Source organism: Phragmites australis, chromosome 6 (genome assembly GCF_958298935.1).
Source record: "Phragmites australis chromosome 6, lpPhrAust1.1, whole genome shotgun sequence".
In the NCBI taxonomy this organism is placed as follows: domain Eukaryota; kingdom Viridiplantae; phylum Streptophyta; class Magnoliopsida; order Poales; family Poaceae; genus Phragmites; species Phragmites australis.
In genome coordinates this window covers 45,585,112-45,604,857 of record NC_084926.1, presented here as the reverse complement: position 1 = coordinate 45,604,857, position 19,746 = coordinate 45,585,112, and the positions used below count along the sequence as shown (strand labels likewise).

Sequence of the window (19,746 nt, the reverse complement as noted above, 5' to 3'; positions counted from 1 at the left end):
GAAAGCAATTGATGCAAAACAAGCATAGAAAGGAAAGGATTTGTTTTTTATTTATTCGATTATTATATCCCGACCTGTTCCAATCTGACTCATCCCCAACTCCTCTCACTCTACTTGACCAACTACTAGCATTGCTTTCTCCTCCTCCCTCCTCCAGAAAAGAAAGATTGCGAAGGAAGATCCACCTCAGAACTAGCAGCCAGCACTGAGTTGTTTGATCCTTTAATGCCCTACAGTTCGTCCTTCAGGTTTGTACCAGAGCTCTTCTCACCCTCGGCCCAAGTTGGGCTCTGAGTGCTCCCAGTTTTCGTCGTTGATGAGTCTTGGCGCTTCAACTTGAAAGGGACACTAGCATGCTTCTTGATGAATTTGTACATCTCTACCACGGTCCGGTCCCCCTCAAAAGTGATCTGAAAGGTTAGCAAACAAACCAACAAATGAATCAATCAATGTTCATATGTTAGGAGTCGCAAAACAATACATTGGCTGACTGGGGTCCATTAACACCTGGTTCAGGAGAGCTGAGCTTCTCCAGAAACCTCATAAACTGGGCTTATCAGAGAAGCTAGAGCCTACGAGAGAAACACTTAAACTCTTTTATTGACTATGGCGAGCAAACCCAAAGCCCTTGGCGCTTTGTGCCCATTTCCAGCTCCTCCTTTTATCTTACACTGGTTATCTACTGTACCTGCTATTCCTCAAATCACAAAATAGTGAACCGATGTGGACTTCGGAGAGTGAATATTGTAGGGCGTGTTCCATAAATAAAAAAAATACTGTAGGGAGTAAATAATGCTTAACTCTAAGACAAATGATGAAATGTTTATAGGTACGCAGTGCAGTCAATGTAGGAATCTTTTTAGCGAGGAGCCAACTTCATACTGAACCTAAGACAGGCGTTTCAGTTCTAGCTGAGTATAAGCAGTTTGGAGACAATCCCAATGAAACACAAATATAGTGCTACTGAGAATAATGTGATCAATGCCTAACAAATACCACCCAGCAACAAATGAAACAATAGAGTTAAGCACTTACAGGCTCAAAGCTTTTCTTCCCTGCTGGATAGAAGAGAATCGTGGGGAATCCGTCGGGCTGTAACAGGAAGCAAGTGTCAATTCTGTATCGTGCAAAGTTTGTATGGTAGTAAAATTGAACATATGCGTTTGGGCATACAGTTAATTATATTGCCCATCCATTGAAATTCAAGAAGACAACTTAAGGAAAATATAGCAAATTATGTCCACAATAAGAGCCACGCTTAAAGCTTCAGCATGTATAGAGGGGAAAGCGAAACAGGTACGCTGCATCACAGGTCATAATCCTTAGTGTCAAAGTACCATGGGTTTCTCTCACAAGCATTGAATAAAAAAAATCAAAGGGCAAGAACTTTTCTTATCATCACAGGAGCTTTTTTCCGTCAAAAAAATAAAAGGGCAACAGCTTCCCCAGGCATTGCTTGTAAGTTACCAAAGTACTGAAGCAATGATTCGCATATCATACCATGACACTGTGGGGCATGCTACAAAGGTGGGAAATAAATACACTTTGACATGCATGCAGCAGCAGACCAAGAACAGATCCATATTTTTTCGTGCATCATAAGACAGTGCAACTTTGAGCAAAAAACAAAGGTAAATGTAACTTTCACATGTCTAAGGACGTGTTTAGATGGGTGGCTCAGCTCGTGCATGCATCCGCCAATGCAGTACGCTCACGGAGACGTTCGTTTGGATGCCTGGATCAACGCTCGAGGCCTGCACCCGCCCATGCAGCTGCATCCGCCCAGCCAGGCTTGGGGAAACGCTGGAATCGGCCGTTTCCATTGGGCCTGGCTGGGGAGATGCAAAAACACTGTGCGTACAAATTTTTTTATTTAACTTTCGATTTTATTTAGAGGTCTAAAAATTCTAAATGTTTTCGTGAGCAAATTAGAGGTCACTAACAACCCATTTTAATTAGTTTGATCTAAAAAACCTAAGTCAATATTTAATTAAAATTCTCTAAAAATCATAAAAAATTCACTAATATTCTTATCCGGTGATGTACTAATTTATAAAAATATTTTCAACCTAGGTCATTTGATAAAAAAGTGAGTTCCTTTGTAATACAACATATACTCATGCAGACAACCAAACACAATCTCTTCTCAACCAGACTGAATACATGCAATCAACCAAACAGACCCTACTGCATCTCCCCAGCCTATCTCAACTCAGCCTGTATGACTCATACAGTCAGGCTGAGGGCATGCGAGCAACCAAACAGGCCCTAACAACTCCTGATGGTTCAAATCGTACACGCGCAGGTTTTATGACTACTGATGGCACAGCACGACAAAGTTCAGACACTGCAGTGCCTCCTAGACTGAGTGTTCCCGCTGTTCTTATGTTTTAGAACCGGTGCAGTAATATTGCAGTTTTTCTAAATCCTAGTGACATAAAGTTACAAAAAAGTTAAGGTCAAAGTCACATATCGCACCATAAAAAGTAAAAAAAAAAGCCAAAAAAGAACAGAGGGAAGTAATAACCAGTTTAAAGAAAACTGAAGTTTGACCAAAACCAACCATCAAAGGCAGCAATACAGACCTTGGCGCGCGGATGCTCATTGGTAGTGCCATCCATTTTGGCTATTACAAGGGAGTCGATGCCACGGAGATGCTTGGCTAGTTTGTTGTAAGTAGGCTCCAGTGCCTGACAATGACCACACCACGGTGCATATATCTGCAGCCAAAATGACATGTTGCTAAGGACAACATATAAGTTCTGTTTTCTCAGAAATCTGGTAAGACATACCTCCAGAAGGACATCTTTAGATTCATCCAAAACTATTAGATCTAGATTTTTCCCAACAACAATTTTGACATCCCTATCATTCTGTATGGGAACACAATGCAGAATGTCTCAGCGAAGTATAATGACTGAAAAAAGGGGATATCAGATAATTCTCGAGACTCACAGATTCAGGTACTGGTTCAGACTTGTAGAATGGTGTGAGCTTATCCTCCAAGAAATCTTCAGCAAATTTCTGTGTAAGGGCCAAAAAATTAAAGATATTAAATAGATGAGGAAACAAAATTTTCTTCAATAAATACAGCTGATTCCCAAGTCCCTCCTCCCTAGCACTAGCAGAACTTCCCATAAACAATGGAAAAATACTGAAAATGAGGTCAGTATACTGATTTTTCAAAAATATCTTCTACAACAAAGTGCAAAGTGCTAATTTTGAGAAAAGAAGCACACTACAATCTGTTTATGAGAAAATTCGCATATTAATTAACTGATAATGCACAAAGACATGCAAGCTTTTCAAGTTATATATAATACAATATTACAGAAAAAACACATGGATCGAAAGCACAATTAAAGTCAAGTAACGGTTAGCAAAACACGCAAGTCAGCTTCAAACAAGTAACATAACGACCATTCTCTTGTAAACCGTTGACCACACTCTTACCAATTTTTCCTTGTAATAAGGTGCATAATGTTTGGGCATGTTTCAGCAATTACCTTAATGATGTCCAGTGACATCTCACCATCAAGGAAAAATTTTCTGGCATCCTCATTCCCAGTGTATGCAAGAACCTGCAGAGCCATAGCATAGGAAGTTACAAAATGATATCACAAAGAAATGAAATTAAAGTCAGTGATGGGTACTATTTCTATGCCAGAAACCAATGGTAAAACAAAGATGACGAAAAACACAAGGCATTACTGTGGTCTCTTGTCCAGTAATACCGAAGTAGTTGGCAACTGGTTCGCCAACTTCCTCATTATTTCGCTCCACGGAGACAAATAAAAGCTACACACGATTCAACACACCTCATCAGCGGTTAGTAAAAGACACCAAGAAATCTAAAAAACTAAAAGGAAAATAGCTAGTGAATTGGATGTAAATTTGAATATAGCACATAAAACAAGACAAGGAAAGAAGTACATCAAGCATCCAATGGGTCAATATAAAGAACTACCTTTCCTTTGAATGATTTTGCTGCTTCCTTAAAGATGGGAAGAAATTTTGAAGACTCGTTTGCAACAGCAAATAGTAAAATCTGACTTTAAAAAAAATAGAGACAAAGACAAAGCAGCTCAGTAAGGGAACAATACATGGACAGATAATGTGAGAAAATGCAGAAAAAGAATCACATGGTAGACAAGATGACATGCCTGCTTCTTGATTGGGTTATCAAAAATAGAAGGGGCAGTTTCCTGTGTAAGTGCGATAACCAAAGGAAGCTTGTTTGCAGACACAAAATCAGCAATGACGGATGCTTTGAACTCCCCATCTGCATGATACACATTGCATTACATACAACTTAACAGCCAATACCAGCATAAGAATTTTGCTTAAAAAAAACAGCAGAAAAAGAAAATAGAGGAGAAGGCTCCTACTGAAAGCTAGAGTAACTTATAGATGAAGATACCTACCATAGAAGGTCAACTTCTCCTCCTCTTTCTTCAGCAATACTAAGGATGGGCGCTTTGCTGCTGGGTCAATGTGGAAAAGCTTAGCAACATCAGGACTTGAAGTCTGGTAAAAGCTGACACTATCTTCCAGCCTTGAAGCAGCAGCAAGCTCATCACTGTGAGCGCCCTACAGGATTTGAGAAGATGAAAGCAGAATCAAAGTAGCATCCAAGGTCTAAACATACAAGTTCATCCGATTTTAACTATCTATAACTCCTTTTTGTTCTTTCGAATCATCTTCAACCATCACCATTGGTCCTAGACACATGGAGATAGATCATGCAGATCCTAACTTGTAGCCATCGATGCTTCTTTATCAAAAACTAGTATAAGAACAGCTGGGTGTGTTCCTTCCTCTGAGAAAAATAGCAGTGATGCCTTTCAGGTTTGAGATGTACTATATCGACACTGTTAAACTGAAGATTAGCATGATATGCAAGGATAAAAAGGATTTTTTTTGGTGGTGGTGGTGGCCGGTGGGTCTGTTCGAAATCTGAAATGAGCTATGAGGTTCATGCTTACTGCCTGCCAAACTGTACGAATTCCGCACAAAACAGTACCATTTGGTGGATTTCAATTGAGCAGAGTGATATGTGCAACAGCATTACTGGACAAGAGAATCGGGTGCGAAGAGAAAGAAGAGGGGTAGGTTCAGTTCGTACGGATAGGGAGTCGAGGAAGGCAAGGACGGCCTTTTCATCCCCAGTGAGTATCCTCTCGGCGTCGTCGACGGTGGTGATGTTGTGCACCCCGGGGCCGAGCTTCTTGTTGATCCAGGCGACGATGGCGTCCTTAGTCCTTGCGCCGGTGTAGTCCCTGGGGACGCCGTCGATGAAGAAGAGGATGGTGGGGAAGCCCTGGACGTCGTACTTCTGGGCGAGGTCGGTGTCCTCGGTGGCGTCGACCTTGGCGAGGGCGACGTCGTTCTGGTGGTGGGCGGCGAAGTGGGCTGCGGCGGCGGCGTAGTCCGGGGCGAGCGCCTGGCAGTGGCCGCACCATGGGGCGTAGAACTCGACCATGACGTGGCGGCGGGCTGCGAGGAAGGTGGAGAAGTTGGAGGCGGTGAGGACCACGACGTGGGTCTCGTCGATCTGCTGGTGGTGGTCGTCTTCTGGCTCAGACTCAGAGTGGTCCTCGAAGAGGAGGTCGTCGTCGGGGGAGCCCTCTTGGAGCCATCCGTCGGGGTCGTTGGCGGGGATGTCATCGGCGTTGTCGATGAGGTACTGGAGGTCGTCCTCCTGATCCTTCTTTCTGTTGGTGGCGGCGCTGGCGGAGAGGGCGGCGAGGAGGAGGACGACAACGAAGACGGCGAGAGATCGAGGGGGCATGGCTGATCTCCTCTCTCCCTCCGCTGCCGTGATGAATCCCCGACCGATACGGAGATCCAGGCAGAGCGCTAGATTTATTAGGGAGTAGAGTAGTCCACACTCCGCTGCTGCTCTTCTCTCTCCGGCGTGTCAGCTCATGACTTCCCTGTGCCTGTGCGGTGCCGACGGAGTCTGTTAGAAAAAGGCACGGCCGGGCCGAGGCGAGCCAAGTGTGAGCAAGCGAAGGAAGGAACGCGTGAATGGTGCCCAGCCCACCCGCTCGGCTCCACTATGGCCCCTGACCTCACTCCGCCACCTTCCTCCACGGCGTCCTCCCATCCCTCGAAACTGGAGGAGGCGGCCGAGCCCTAAATCCAAGCAAACCCTAACGCTACCATTCGTGGCCGCAGCCCCTCAAGCTCTATCAGTTCCTCCGTCCGCCGCCGTCCCAAACCCCAACAAGCGCAAGAAGTAGAAGAAGCTCATCAAGGTAGGCAGCAGAGAAGGGTCATGTCATACCCAAAAACCACATAGACAACAAAGAGAACGAGCTCATCAAGGTTGCAACGCAAGGGGGGTAATGTTCTGTTTAATACCATGCCATTTTGCATATCTCTGATTTTATTGTTCATCAAAATCAATGCGTTGTTGACTAATTGCATGCCTTCCCTCTGATATCTTTTTCATGAATTATCCGGCTGCTGGCGATTCAGTTGCCAGGCTGTTCAATGCGGTAAGCACACTAAGCTTATCTCGATCCCAAAGCTGATGTAATACATCTTGGCACGCTACTTCTCTTTACTGCAGTGAGCTGAGCTGCCATTTGCTCCACCCAAAGCTTTTTTGCTGCTTCCTTAATTGTTTTGGGCATTCATCCATTATATGATAATGGGTTGTATTCCAAGTCTTAGGACAGAGAAAGCTGTTGGTGACCACTCTTTATTTCTTTCTGAAGCACATCATTTTATGAGCTCATGCATGCTTAATTCGGTTGTCCATGTTTATTCAACAAAGAGAATTGCATGGTTCAATGCGCAAAAAAAAAAACAACTTTACCTACCTACTAATTGACAGCGAACAATGATTCACATGCTTTTGAATTTTTTATGCACTGGTAGTTATTGAAATTTGGTTTTTCTTTACAGTTGAGCAAAGCACAGAATCCTCGGAAAGGTTTGAATGAACCCAGCAAGAAGTAAAAACGCCAAAGGTGTGTCTTTCACCTTTTTGTGCTAGTAATTAGTATGCTGTAGATATTCATCCTCTGCTAGTTTTGGATTCTGCTGTGAATTATTTTGGTCATTGTTCTATTCCACATCTGCTAAAACTCAAATTGGTTTGGGCCATCTAGGAAACAATTTATTTGTTGAAAGCTATAGTGGGTTCCTTACTTCCCTTCTGATGGACGTTTATTTGGGGGGAAATTATTTACAAAAAACAGAGTAGTGGAAAAGATCCTTTTCGAAAGTAGTGGATAAAACAGTGCTTATTAGAAGCACTGTGGACAGATTATATTATGGTTTTCAGTGCCTATTTCCAGCATGTTTGTGCTCATTGATATAGGAAAAAGCTTCTAAAGAGATAACAGTAAACCCATACACACTTTTCATTGTAAGAAACACCATGTAGTTAATGTTGTTGTATTATGGTTATCTTCATCAATTCTCTAGTGTTTTTAATCGGAGGAGCCCAATGTCCAATATGTAAAGTGCCTGTCCAAACACTTGCTAGAGAGTGAATTTAGTTACTGGTAAATTCTGTAGAACTGGTAGAATCGTGGGCCTGGAGCCCTGGATTGCTTCTGCAGTTTTGTTCTCTACTTTCTGGATAGACATCGTACCAGACAGATGAGCATCAGCATGTAAGCATGTCAAGCGGTCAAGCCATATTAGTTTGTGATGTGGTAGCTAGTTTAGTCCAGCTTGAAAGCAATCAACTGATATTTTGCTCAATATACGTCACTTACAAAGCTCCAATTAGCGTGTGCAGGTGGATCTTTCAAGATTTTGAGTTGTGAGACTTAAATTGGATGAGCTGGTCCCGCATTTTGGTAAGTCCTTATCTAATTAGGTCTTATCTGGAACTTCAAATTTCAGATTCGGGCTAGTCTGCATTGTACTTAGCAGTGTAGACTGTAGAACTCTGTTACCTAGCCTTATAACAACCACAACAATTGATGGACCACTGAATAAAAGGTGGGAGAGGCAGCTCTGAATTAGACCTATTGATATATGATCTATAGCCTTATAAAAACCACAACAATTGATGGACCATTGAATTAAAGGTGGGAAAGGCAGCTCTGAATTTGAACCCTTGATATATGATCTATAAATACATGCAGATGCAGACTTTTTTGATATTGTGCCTAAGAACATAGCACTTAAGAAGTGCAAACACATCAGCATCTGCTGCGGTGCTGCCTTCCATTGCTGTGCATAAGCAGCATTTGTTTGATATTTTACCGTTATACTACACTTTTGTTGTACATGTCATGTACTCATGTTTATTTTTATGCATTCCATTTTGACAATCACCAACCTTTCTACAATGATATCCGGATATTCTGAACAATCTCCTGATAATCCTGACAGTTTTAGAAAAAGAAAGAAAACATATTCCTTGTGGAACTGAAGAAATTATCTCATCAAGATCAAAAGTGGTAGGCCTCTTCTAACTTCTCTAAGGTAGTGACTACTAACTCTTTCTTTACTAAGAATTGATCCATTTAGTTTACATGCTTCTGATGCTAATATATTTTTTTCTATCTTCAAATTCAAGTTAGTTCACATCAGGCGCATATCCGCTGCATTTTTCTCTTGGCAAACATTGTTTCAGGCTAAAATTTCAATGTCTGTTCTTAAATAAATCAACAGACTAACTGCACAGCATGTCATTTGATGAACTTGTGACAGGAACATGTTACTACTTTCCATCACTACATTTATAGATTGATGGGTGGAATTGTGTGCAAAAAAATTCCATACTGTAACTTGGCATGAAACTTCAAGCAACATCCATAGCACACTACCGTCATTATGCACGTGAGTCTGAGCACGTAGTGTCATGGAGCTCAACCCATTATAACTTCCCTTTGTTAAAGTTTGGGATTGTGGCAATGAGGGTTTTACCATTATGCATTAAGAGATGCAAGAGATGTTGAGCAGCAAAATTTATAGCTAGACAACCTCTCGTAAGGGTGAGTAAGCTATTTAACCCATAGTTATAATGCTGGATTGTTGATCAAGCTAGCTAAGTTGCTAGTCCATTGATTGGACAAGTACATTGTAATTAGAGTAATTACACTTAATTAATGTTCTAAAAGGTGGCCGCTTGGCCGTTGCTCTTTTGCCAGAGTCAGCAAATTGGACGGATTGGTGGACTTAGAGGGCCTAGGTGGGCTATATCTGGCAACTATAACCATCAGAGGAGTTGGCTGATCAGCAGTGACCATGGCCACCATGACGACCTGCGCCAACACCTCCTTCCTCTCCTCCCTTTTCTCTCCTTGACAAAGGCGACATGCCTGATGTCCCCTTTACACTAGTCCGCTGCCTAGGTTCCCTAGGTGGTAGGTGGTACCCACCACCCTCACCACCTACCGTGTAACTTTTTATATCATTGCACTTAACCCCTAGGTGGTTGTTCACATGGTTTAGAAAACCTCAGATTAAACTATTGAAGTACATTTTACACTAAGTCGCATTAATTCTGGTTTAAGAAACTTTCGTCCTATTGTTTTATTTGCAAAGGTTTGTGTTTAAAAAAACATTTTTGAAAGATTTGTAGTTGACATGTAGACCTCTCATCACATGGCAAGAATAACAAGGGGAATTGGAAAAAAATGGCACCCTAGGGTTTTCTTAATCTTTTTAGCACCAATTAAAGATATCAGGCGAAATTTCTGCCTTCACAAATTAAAAAGTCAGGTGATGTGTAGTGACTCTTAGGCGAATAGCTGTCTGAGCAACATCAGAATGTTTAAACCTACTTTAAGCAATGTTTGTATATATAATTGAATTTTAATTCGCCTGGAGATAGTTGATCTACCTTTTTTTAAGCAAATCGGGGAAGATGAAGACGAACCATGGTGAGCACCTCTGCGTGGCACATACATGCTTGGTTCTAAACTGAAGGACTGGGATAAAATGCACGTAATGTCTCCTGATTGGTGCCCCTTTTTGCATCAGTGCAGCACAATGGTAGCTTGTGCATCTACTTTGCCTGTATATCTAACTATTTTCTTTTCAGTAGGATTCTGCTGTAGCGAGTGAACAAACTGAGGTCCCTTTGGGTGAATCTTCTGAAGAGGCATAGGAAAACAAAACAAAAAAAATCCAGTCCAAGCAGCATTAGAGATTCTGTTCCTGCATTCTGCTCTACACAGTGTATTCTTCTCATTGACTTGCAAAGCGAGATCGGTCCTGGATATGCAAGTAAACCCTAAATTTGCAGATGGCACTTGTTTATTGCATTGTATATTTGTATTTGGGGGTAAATATAGGTAGGTAAACAAAAGAAGGTAAGTAGTCCCACCCTTGGCCCTTCTCTAATTACTTCGCATGTATTTGAACTTTTGAAGGTTTTGGAATGGGTAATCGGATTCAGCAGTTGTCACCTAACATAACCATGTGTTATGAGTTAGCTCATGCGGAACCAATTTGTCGTCATGTTGGTACGAGTCATTTGTAGTGTTTACCACATTTTCTGAGTTTAGTTTGATCTGTTACATGGATTTAAGCAAGAAAGTTCCATAGGACTTTTGTGGGAAGTATACAAATACAATGTCCCTATGAAACTCCTGTATCTCGAATAAGATATGTGGGCTGCTAGTCTCCAATGATTGTATTATTTGCAGGCTTAAAAAAACGTTTATGATGAAGGTTTGAACACTAATTTCGGCTTGTGCAACCAAGGCCCCCAAAAAAGATTTCTAGCTTGGCACCATGAAGCAAAAAAGTCCTGTCCTTTGATCGATTGCACGCTACGCTGCAACAAGTATTCTTGTGTGCACCTTCCTCATATATATATATATATATGAAAGTAAGTATCCAACCGGCGGCATCGTTTTGGGTCCACCTGTCAGTTGGCGACGCGACCGTGTGTGGGTGAGTCACTGACAGTGGGTGGGTGGTGTTTTTTTTTCTCAACTTAGTCATTGGATCTATTCATATACGCGAGGCGTTTGACGTGTATAACGTAGGCAAAAATCTAAAATTAGACAACATATGCGATCGTATTTGCTGAAATAGACAACGTATCAGCGTATTTACAATTTTAGCATCCGTATTCGGCACACCGTGTGTCGAATATGGTAGCCCATATTCGACACACGGTGTGCCGAAAATAGCACTGTAGCACTGTTTTTGACACACGGTGTACAAAAAATGGGCTACAGTGACATTTTCGGCACACCATACTCCGAAAATAAACAGTACCGCGTATGAACAGTAACAGCAGTGCGTTTGAATTTAGTTTTCTCCTTTTTCAAAACGGTGATCTTCTGTTACTCCAAAAATATTAAAAAAAAATTACGTGTTCCATAATCCATGTGCAACCCATTTTAATTAGATTCACGAAAAATTTCTTTGTATATTTAAAACTTAAATTCTCCAAAAAAAGACTACTTTTATAACTTGTAATAATTATTAGTGTCTCAAATAAATTCCAAAAAATCTAGAAAAAATCACTAATATTCTTCTTATATGATGGACTAATTTCTAAAATTATTTTTAGCTCTAATTTATATGATAAAAAAGTGAGTTCCTTTGTAATACTTCGCTGACATGAAATGATAAAATGCATATAAATGAAGCATTACAAAAGGAACTCACTTTTTTATTATATAAACTAGGGCTGAAAATAATTTTAAAAATTAGTACATCACATAAGAAGAATATTAGTGAATTTTTCTAGATTGTTTGGAATTTATTTGAGACACTAACAATTATTACAAGTTATAAAAGTAGTCTTTTTTGGAGAATTTTAGTTTTAAATATACAAAGGATTTTTCGATGAATCCAATTAAAATGGGTTGCACATGGATTATGGAATATGTAAAAAAAAGTTTTAATATTTTTAGAGTAACAGAAGACTACAATTTTGAAAAAAAGAGGAAAAACGAAATTCAAACACACGGCTGTTACTGTGCCATTTTCGGCACACCGTGTGCCGAATACGGTGCTACAGTGCCATTTTCGGCACACGGTATGCCGAATACGGATGCTAAAATTATAAATACGCTGACATGTTGTCTATTTTGGTAAATACGGTCGCGTATGTTGTCTAATTTTGGATTTTTGCCGTATAACGGGTAGGTAAATAGGTGTGTAGAATAGAGACGAAATATGAGAGCGGAATTTTTAGGAGCAACATACATAAAAATAAGTAATTTATATAAAATTCAGAGGTAATTCTGCACGTTCTGTCTAGCACGAGAGCAGAACAGACCATCCCATCCCATCCCGAACGGCTCCAACAAAAGCAGAGCAGAGCAGCGCGAGACGAGTTGAGAGCAAAAACCCTAACCCCAATCCAAGAACCAAAAGAATCAGGAGGAGGAAGACGACGAGACGATGGATGCCTCCAAGGTCCGCGAGCTTCGGGAATTCGTGGAGGCGTGCAACAAGGACCCTTCCCTCCTCGCCGACCCCAACCTCGCCTTCTTCCGGGACTACCTCCACAGGTCAGATTCCTTCCTCTCCCTCTTCCTTTTCCCCTTTCCTTTTGTCCGCCGCCCCCTTGTGATCTGAATTGCGAGTATGACTTGGCCCTTGTTGCAGCTTGGGTGCCAAGATCCCCGCCGCCGCCTCCACCTTCGACAAACCAAAGGTAGCCGCTTCGTTCCCAACTTCCATCATCCGCCTGTAAATTTATACCTGCTCCGATCCCTTCTTTTTTTTTTCCTTCATTCTGCAGCCTCTTGTTAAGAATAAATAAAAGAAAACTCTCATATATTAGGGATGTTCCTCTTTGCAAAACCATCTCTTCAAGTGAAATTACTAGGGTGCAGAATGAATGATTTACATTTTTTGCTTGCTCTACTTGATTTTTTTTTCTTCTTTCCTTCTCCGTGCCAGTCACATATGGCTGCTTCCAATGTTGTTCTCTTGCGCACCCGGGTTCATGGACCCCTCTTTCGTCTTAATTAATTAATTAATATGCAATGCAGAGATCTCCCATGGATGACATTGACGATGACGATGATGAAGATCTGGATATGAGGGATGTCACTACCGAGCCAGATGAGCTCGATGAAGAGATAGTGGAGTCTGATCTTGAGCTTGAAGGAGACATTGTACAATCTGACCATGATGACCCACCGCACAAGGTACCCACTAATTAATTCTCGAGTCTAGGAATTCCGAGTCTCATCTGGCCATGATGGCCTGAGCCTTTCTGTTAATGTCCATGACACTGTTTTCGCTGTGGCAGATGGGAGATCCTTCAGTCGAGGTGAATGAGGAAAATCGTGATGCCTCACAAGAAGCAAAAGGCAAGGCTATGGAAGCAATGTCAGAAGGTACTCTAGTTTGACCTCATCGATCCTTTTCTGCTTATCGCAATCTGGATTATGTTTGATTCTCCTCTCCAATTTGTGGCGTTGCTTGTGTTGTAATCACAGGTAAACTCGAAGATGCTGTTGAACATCTTACCAACGCAATACTGCTGAATCCGCTCTCGGCAATCATGTATGGTACTAGAGGTAACTGGCAGTCATTTATGCTCCATAAATACCATATTTTACCACCTATGCATGATGAAATTACTCATGTGACGAGTACTAATTGTGTTGTGAAATTCATATGTTCATCCAGCATCTGTGTTTATAAAAATGAAGAAACCAGTTGCTGCCATCCGTGATGCAAATGCTGCTCTTGAGGTGATAAGTTTGTCTCATCTTGTACTTCATTTCTTCTCAAGCAAAATGCTATGTAACACGTGCTTAGAAGTTGTCAAGAGGTGGAATTGAAACCTAGAAAATTAAGAAAGCATTAATCCTGTAGATTACACTGGACGTTTGTACCTAACCTGTCATTTTGTGCCCCCCCCCCCCCCCCCACACACACAGATTAACCCAGACTCTGCAAAAGGCTATAAAACTCGTGGAATGGCTTATGCCATGCTTGGCAAGTGGGAGGCAGCTGCTCGTGATCTGCACACAGCATCAAACATGGATTATGATGAGGAGATCAATGCTGTGCTCAAGAAGGTGAACTTTTTGAGAAATATGTTCTCTATTTACATGGCAAGCTTACAAGCACATATTATCTTGAATTTGGTGATCTTGCAGGTGGAACCTAATGCACACAAGATAATGGAACATCACAGGAAGTATGAGCGGCTGAGAAAAGAGAGGGAAGAAAAGAGAGCTGAGCGTGATCGGCTTCGTCGAAGGGCAGAGGCACAGGTAATTCACACTCAAACAAGCCTCCAGGCATTTACTTCTCAAGGGTGCTGCTTATGGTTGTATGTGAAGTAGTGCCTTGTGTATTTTTTTATCAGGCTGCTTATGAAAAGGCAAAGAGGAAGGAGCAATCATCAAGTCGCTCATCAGGAGGTGCATCTCCCAGGGGCTTCCCAGGAGGGATGCCTGGTGGAGGTTTCCCTGGAGGGATGCCTGGTGGCTTTCCTGGGGGTACCATGCCCAGTGGCTTTCCTGGGGGTGCCATGCCTGGGGGTTTCCCTGGGGGTGCCATGCCCGGGGGTGTTCCTGGTAATGTCGATATGAGTCAAATCCTGAACGTAAGTACTTAAGAGCTTGCTACCTTCTCGGCTTTGTTCCTTATCATCTGCTTTGTAGTGGAAGATCGTCCCTTCTACAATGTTCTGATTGCTTTGTTCAACAGGACCCTGACCTGATGGCAGCATTCAGTGACCCAGAGGTCATGGCGGCTCTTCAAGATGGTAAGCTTCCAACACGAATCTTGTGATGCATTGATGCTATTTTTCAAGTTCCAGATTCCTGTCTATTATGTTATCCGAATAGAATCAATCTTCTTGGTCGATTCTGTTGCTGCTGAGGTGCCGGTTGGTTATTCAATTCCCCTTAAGAGTCATGTTATATATACCACATATAGCTTTGTGGAATCAGAATTGAGAGTGCTCATGCGGGTAATGTTAGTTCAAATCAACGATGGGTTTGGTTTTGACTTATGGGTTAGTGCTCTCAGAAGATCTTATCAGAATAGCCTGTTACATTTGGTTTTTACCTTCTCGTGAACAGTACTAGTGCCCTACAACGACTTGTGTGTTGAATCGATGGTATATTTGATAGTTCATGGTGGTTTGCATGGTCCAAATGCTAGTATAACAGTTCCCATGCAAGCCCAAGTAAATATGGCTAGCAAAGCATGTTTAGACAGAATCGAGTTAAAAATCAGCGATTTTCCTTCGTTCTAGAACTACATGCATATTTGCAAGGTTACATTCTTGTACTCCTATTTAAACACATTCAGTCATTTCACCCAGTGTTTTAATTGGTTGCAGTGATGAACAATCCTGCCAGCTTCGCTAGGCACCAGGCCAATCCTAAGGTGGGCCCTATCATAGAAAAGATGATGGGGAAGTTCAATGGGTCCCAGTGAACGTTGTGAGCTTATGTGGTGAGGTTGCTTATTGATGATAATATGAGGTTTTGTGTGTAGCAAAAGCTTGTTGGACAGGACAGTAGGTGGTGTTTCTTTTTGTGCACCTGGAGGTGCGTTGAGCTAGTGACATCAATCAAACGGTAGGGATGTATGCAGAAAGATGTTTTTAATTCGTGGGGATACTCGCTTCTGTTATTACCTGCTACAGGAGTACCAGACATGCGACGGTGATTCGCAGATAGTATGACTCTTAAGGACAGTTATGTTTCATTCTTCTACCTGTCTGTTGAAATGTGCTGAATTATGGCTTGTTTTATGTACTGGTGGTAAAGAAGGCGGCTGATGAAGGAAGCAGATTATTGTTGTTTTGTTTGTGTATGCATGCTGCGCAATTCTGATGCATTGAAGTTGAAAATGGTTCATGCATGTTCATGTGCAGGATCACTAAGAGGTGGTGAGGGTGTTTGTAGTTAAGCTCGCTGTGCTCAAAGAATTCTTTGTTGATCAAAACAGCCAGCCATCCAACACAGTTTGAAAGACATGACATGAGATGGATCCAAGCCCAACTGCATGAGGGGTGCTTGTCTATCTTGGCCACCTTTTTATTTTATGGCCAGTCACAATTTGCAGGAGGGGTTAGAATAAAATGGAGGTCCAAAATGTCAGATAAATTTGAGAGTATGAGCTGTCAATGGCTTTGAATATTTAAAAACAAAGACCATCTTTTTACCTTCCTTTGGTAAAGAAGCTTTGCTCCGTGTCAAAGGTGTCCGGCACGCATGGCCTTGCCGTCATCCAGCTTAGCAGCAAGGGTTGCTAGCTGTTGGCGTGGTGCAGCTAGCAGGGGTCCTCCTCCCAGTGCGCCACCCACGTACGTACTCTGATGACCAAGGAGCTGAGCTACTCATGTATGTATGTATGTATGTATGTATGTATGTCAGTAAGCGCGTAGAGATAAAAGAGTAGTATACTTTTCTTTTCTTGGTAAAGGAAATACTCCGTACTAGTACGAACTTTTTCACGATTCGCAGCCCAACATGGTAGCCCATGTCAATCCTGTGTGAATGGGCCGGCAAGAGACCGAGAGCGACCAGTCGCTGGGGTGGGTCGGTGAGGCACGTGCGCGCCAACCAGCAGCGGTCAGTCAAAGCAGCAAGGGCGCGAGTTGTTTGTTGCAACCTAAAAACTCCATCAACCTACTCCATTAGGTGGAGTGGAGAGTCTATGCTATGCTACCTGCTCTAGTACTCTAGTGCTGTGTGTCTCTCCATCAGCTACGATCTATCTCTGCATGTGTATATATATACATGCATGCTACTCATCCATCCATCCGTCCATCCATCCATCCATCCATCCATGGAGTCGTCGTCGACGATGCTGCAGCAGCCGCCGGCGCGCGTGGAGTCGCTCAGCCTCAGCGGCCTCTCCGCCATCCCGCCCGAGTACGTCCGCCCCGCCCACGAGCGTGCCGGCCTCGGCGACGCCTTCGACCTCGCCCGCACCCATGCGGATGACGAACCGCGGATCCCCGTCGTCGACATCTCCCCCTTCGTCATGACCACCAGTAAGCAGCAGCAGCAGGAGTGCGTGGAGGCGGTGCGCGCGGCGGCTGCCGAGTGGGGCGTCATGCACATCGCCGGCCACGGCATCCCCGCCGTCCTGATGGACCGCCTGCGCGCCGCGGGCACCGCCTTCTTCGCCCTCCCCATCCAAGCCAAGGAGGCCTACGCCAACGACCCTGCCGCCGGCCGCCTGCAGGGCTACGGCAGTCGCCTCGCCACCAACGCCAGCGGCCAGCGCGAGTGGGAGGACTACCTCTTCCACCTCCTCCTGCCCGACAGCCTCGCCGACCACGCCCTCTGGCCCGCGCACCCGCCCGACTACATCGCCGCCACCCGCGAGTTCGGCCACCGTGTCCGGGAGGTGGCGTCCAGGCTGCTCGCCATCCTCTCGCTGGGGCTCGGCCTGCAGAACGAGGACAGGCTAGAAAAGGAGCTCACCCAGGCAGAGGCAGCAGGAGCGGCGAAAGAAGCAGAGGGCCTCCTCCTGCAGATGAAGATCAACTACTACCCGAGGTGCCCGCAGCCGGAGCTGGCCGTGGGTGTGGAGGCCCACACGGACGTCAGCGCGCTCTCCTTCATCCTTCACAACGGCGTGCCGGGCCTGCAGGTGCTCCACGGCGGGCGGTGGGTGACGGCGCGCTCGGAGCCGGGCACCATGATCGTGCACGTGGGCGATGCCCTGGAGATCCTCAGCAACGGACGCTACACCAGCGTGCTGCACCGCGGCCTCGTCAACCGCGAGGCGGTGCGCGTCTCCTGGGTCGTCTTCTGCGAGCCTCCACCCGACGCCGTGCTGCTACGGCCGCTGCCGGAGCTGGTCACCGACGCCCAGCCCGCCATGTTCACGCCGCGCACGTTCAAGCAGCACCTCGACCGCAAGCTCTTCAAGAAGCAGCAGCAGCAGCAGCTAGATCAGCTAAACGAGCACGACCAAGCAGATCTGCAAGTGATCAGTTGATCAGCGACAGCCAACTGAACTATGATCGAACAAAATCAAACGTGACCCTAATTATATATATCCATGCATCCATCTAATAAATAAAAATTGATCATGTTTGTGTGTACATCACATTGTACCCCAAATTAAAATATACTATCACCGAGAGATTTTCTCCCATCTACCGTCCCATTGGCATCGAGATTTAAGTGCTCATCTTGTAAAGGTCCCATTCCTTTGCGACAGCTAAACGTGGACCCTGGTGAAAAAAAAAAAAGAAACTTGTTTTCTTCTGATGAGAAGAAAAGAAAAAAAAAGGAACCTTGCTACTGGCCCCAAAAAAGAATTAAATTAGAAAAATGGGCCAGGCCACTAAAGCCCATCAGCGCCGGCCGGGCTCAATTAATAATGCAGTAAAACCGAGACTGAGATCCGTAGCCCATTTCTGGCCGGCTAGTTTATCTAGGAATTGGCATGGGACTCTTTAAGAAAAAATTCTTTTGACCTCCCTCAACTATTGTTCGAGTCTATTTTTCTCTCCTTAACCGCAAAACCAGTTACACAGGTTTCTTTAACAATTAAAATTGTTTGTTTTTCCTCCCTAAGTAGGTTTGGACGGTGGTTTTGTCCGATGTGGATCACACGTGGCAGTGGCCCCACATGTCATATGACAGCTAGCTCTACTGTTTGTGGGACCCACCTGTCATCCTCTTCACCGAAGTCGGGGGGGGGGCACTTTTCGGCCGCACAGAGCAAGAGCACGGCCATGGTGGATCTGGCCTCGCTCACCGGTGGCCGGCGTGGCCGGTGAGCTGCACGGGAAGCTACAGCGCATGAAGGTGAACTCGGATGGGGGCTCTACTACAGATGGACGTGACCGGAGTCAGTCGGTGGCGAAGAATGGCGGCGGTGGCGCTTGGTCCTTCGGAAAGCACTGTGCCAGCCAACGGTCTTCCGTCACCATTTTTCCCCATTTGCTAGTTCACCGGAGTCGGTCGGCACCGAAACCTTAGCCCCTTCCTTCTCCCTCTCTCCCGCTGCCATTTTTCCCCATTTGCTCAACAACCGAGCAGAGCGGTGGTCGACGGGAAGGAGCTCGAGCTGCTGCCATCCTTGCCACACCACGTCGAAGAAACTGCAGCAGGAAGGTGCACCATGAGTTCCTGGTGTTGTCATAGCCACTAGGTCCTCGCCTCCCCGCCAAAGAAGCCAATCCCAGGGCCTTCTTCTCCACCTCTGATCTTGGGCCGAGCTCCACCGCGCTAGTAAATCCGCCACAACAGTGAGATCGCTCCCTGGACGCTCATGCTGCTCTCTGGCTGCTCATTGTTGTGGATCCGTCCTTGTATAGTCCGGCATAGGCGATCTCCTCACCATCAATCTCCATTGCCCCCGCTAAGCAGCGCCAAGCTATCGACCTGAACAAGTGCCTCTCTAGGCCAATTGACACTGCGATGACGTCCCCTTGGCCCAAGGATGCTGATTCTCGCGCCAGTTTGGCTCAAGATTGACACCAGCTGGCCCTCCAGCTTCCTTTAGAACGCACGTGAGGGTGAGGTGGTAAGAGGCAACACGCGCGAGCGGAGGTCACAAGTTCAATTCCTACAGAACACAGAGTATAAAAATAGTGTGAAAATAGCAAGTGACACGTGGCGAGTGGTGATAGCCCTTGTGTTGGGATGGCTCGGGTGAAAAAAAATATTTTTTTTGGACTTTTTTCGTGTCTGAAAAACACGAAAAAAGTTAATCAGTCATAATTGATAGGTCATAACTGTGACCTGTCACTTATGACTTTTTATAAGTGACGGGTCACAGTAATGACCCGTCACTTATGACCTTCAATAGTGATGGGTTAAGTTGTAACCCGTCACTTATGACTAGTCATCAATG

At 44.4% G+C, this 19,746-nt stretch overlaps 3 protein-coding genes and 1 long non-coding RNA gene across 8 annotated transcripts; 3 read left to right on the top strand and 1 right to left on the bottom strand.

Annotated features, from left to right (window-relative positions):
• Positions 1-27: 27 nt before the first annotated feature.
• LOC133922895 (protein disulfide isomerase-like 1-4) lies at positions 28-6,214 on the bottom strand. Of its 3 annotated transcripts, none has more exons than XR_009910544.1 (12): positions 5,126-6,214; positions 4,425-4,590; positions 4,164-4,282; positions 3,968-4,048; positions 3,712-3,798; positions 3,507-3,581; positions 2,956-3,024; positions 2,793-2,873; positions 2,586-2,720; positions 1,036-1,092; positions 508-691; positions 273-410 (listed from the first exon to the last, which is right to left on the bottom strand). XR_009910544.1 is itself a non-coding variant. In XM_062368424.1 (11 exons), the coding sequence occupies exons 1-11, from the start codon at positions 5,789-5,791 to the stop codon at positions 231-233; spliced, it is 1,716 nt and encodes a 571-aa protein (XP_062224408.1). In that variant the 5' UTR covers positions 5,792-6,214; the 3' UTR covers positions 28-230. The 3 variants fall into 3 exon arrangements, 1 of the variants encoding a protein (XP_062224408.1); XR_009910545.1 differs by having other exon boundaries at positions 508-688; XM_062368424.1 differs by lacking the exon at positions 508-691 and having other exon boundaries at positions 28-410.
• Positions 6,213-10,592, top strand: LOC133922898 (uncharacterized). 3 transcript variants are annotated; one of them, XR_009910547.1, is made up of 7 exons: positions 6,230-6,347; positions 6,484-6,503; positions 6,916-6,980; positions 7,760-7,820; positions 8,362-8,454; positions 9,123-9,921; positions 10,019-10,589. It is a non-coding gene; the product is annotated as an uncharacterized LOC133922898 (long non-coding RNA). The 3 variants fall into 3 exon arrangements; XR_009910546.1 differs by having other exon boundaries at positions 8,362-9,921; positions 10,019-10,592; XR_009910548.1 differs by lacking the exon at positions 6,484-6,503 and having other exon boundaries at positions 6,213-6,347; positions 8,362-9,921; positions 10,019-10,592.
• Positions 10,593-12,181: 1,589 nt separating this feature from the next.
• LOC133922894 (FAM10 family protein At4g22670-like) lies at positions 12,182-15,735 on the top strand. Its single transcript, XM_062368423.1, has 11 exons — positions 12,182-12,452; positions 12,550-12,598; positions 12,939-13,097; positions 13,202-13,289; positions 13,392-13,472; positions 13,585-13,649; positions 13,839-13,979; positions 14,061-14,177; positions 14,273-14,512; positions 14,617-14,674; positions 15,257-15,735. Exons 1-11 carry the CDS (start codon positions 12,343-12,345, stop codon positions 15,352-15,354), a joined length of 1,206 nt encoding a protein of 401 aa, XP_062224407.1. The 5' UTR covers positions 12,182-12,342; the 3' UTR covers positions 15,355-15,735.
• Positions 15,736-16,572: 837 nt separating this feature from the next.
• On the top strand, positions 16,573-17,971 carry LOC133922893 (leucoanthocyanidin dioxygenase-like). The gene has a single exon (XM_062368422.1). The coding sequence runs from the start codon at positions 16,669-16,671 to the stop codon at positions 17,875-17,877; it is 1,209 nt and encodes a 402-aa protein (XP_062224406.1). The 5' UTR covers positions 16,573-16,668; the 3' UTR covers positions 17,878-17,971.
• The last annotated feature ends 1,775 nt before the right edge of the window (positions 17,972-19,746 follow it).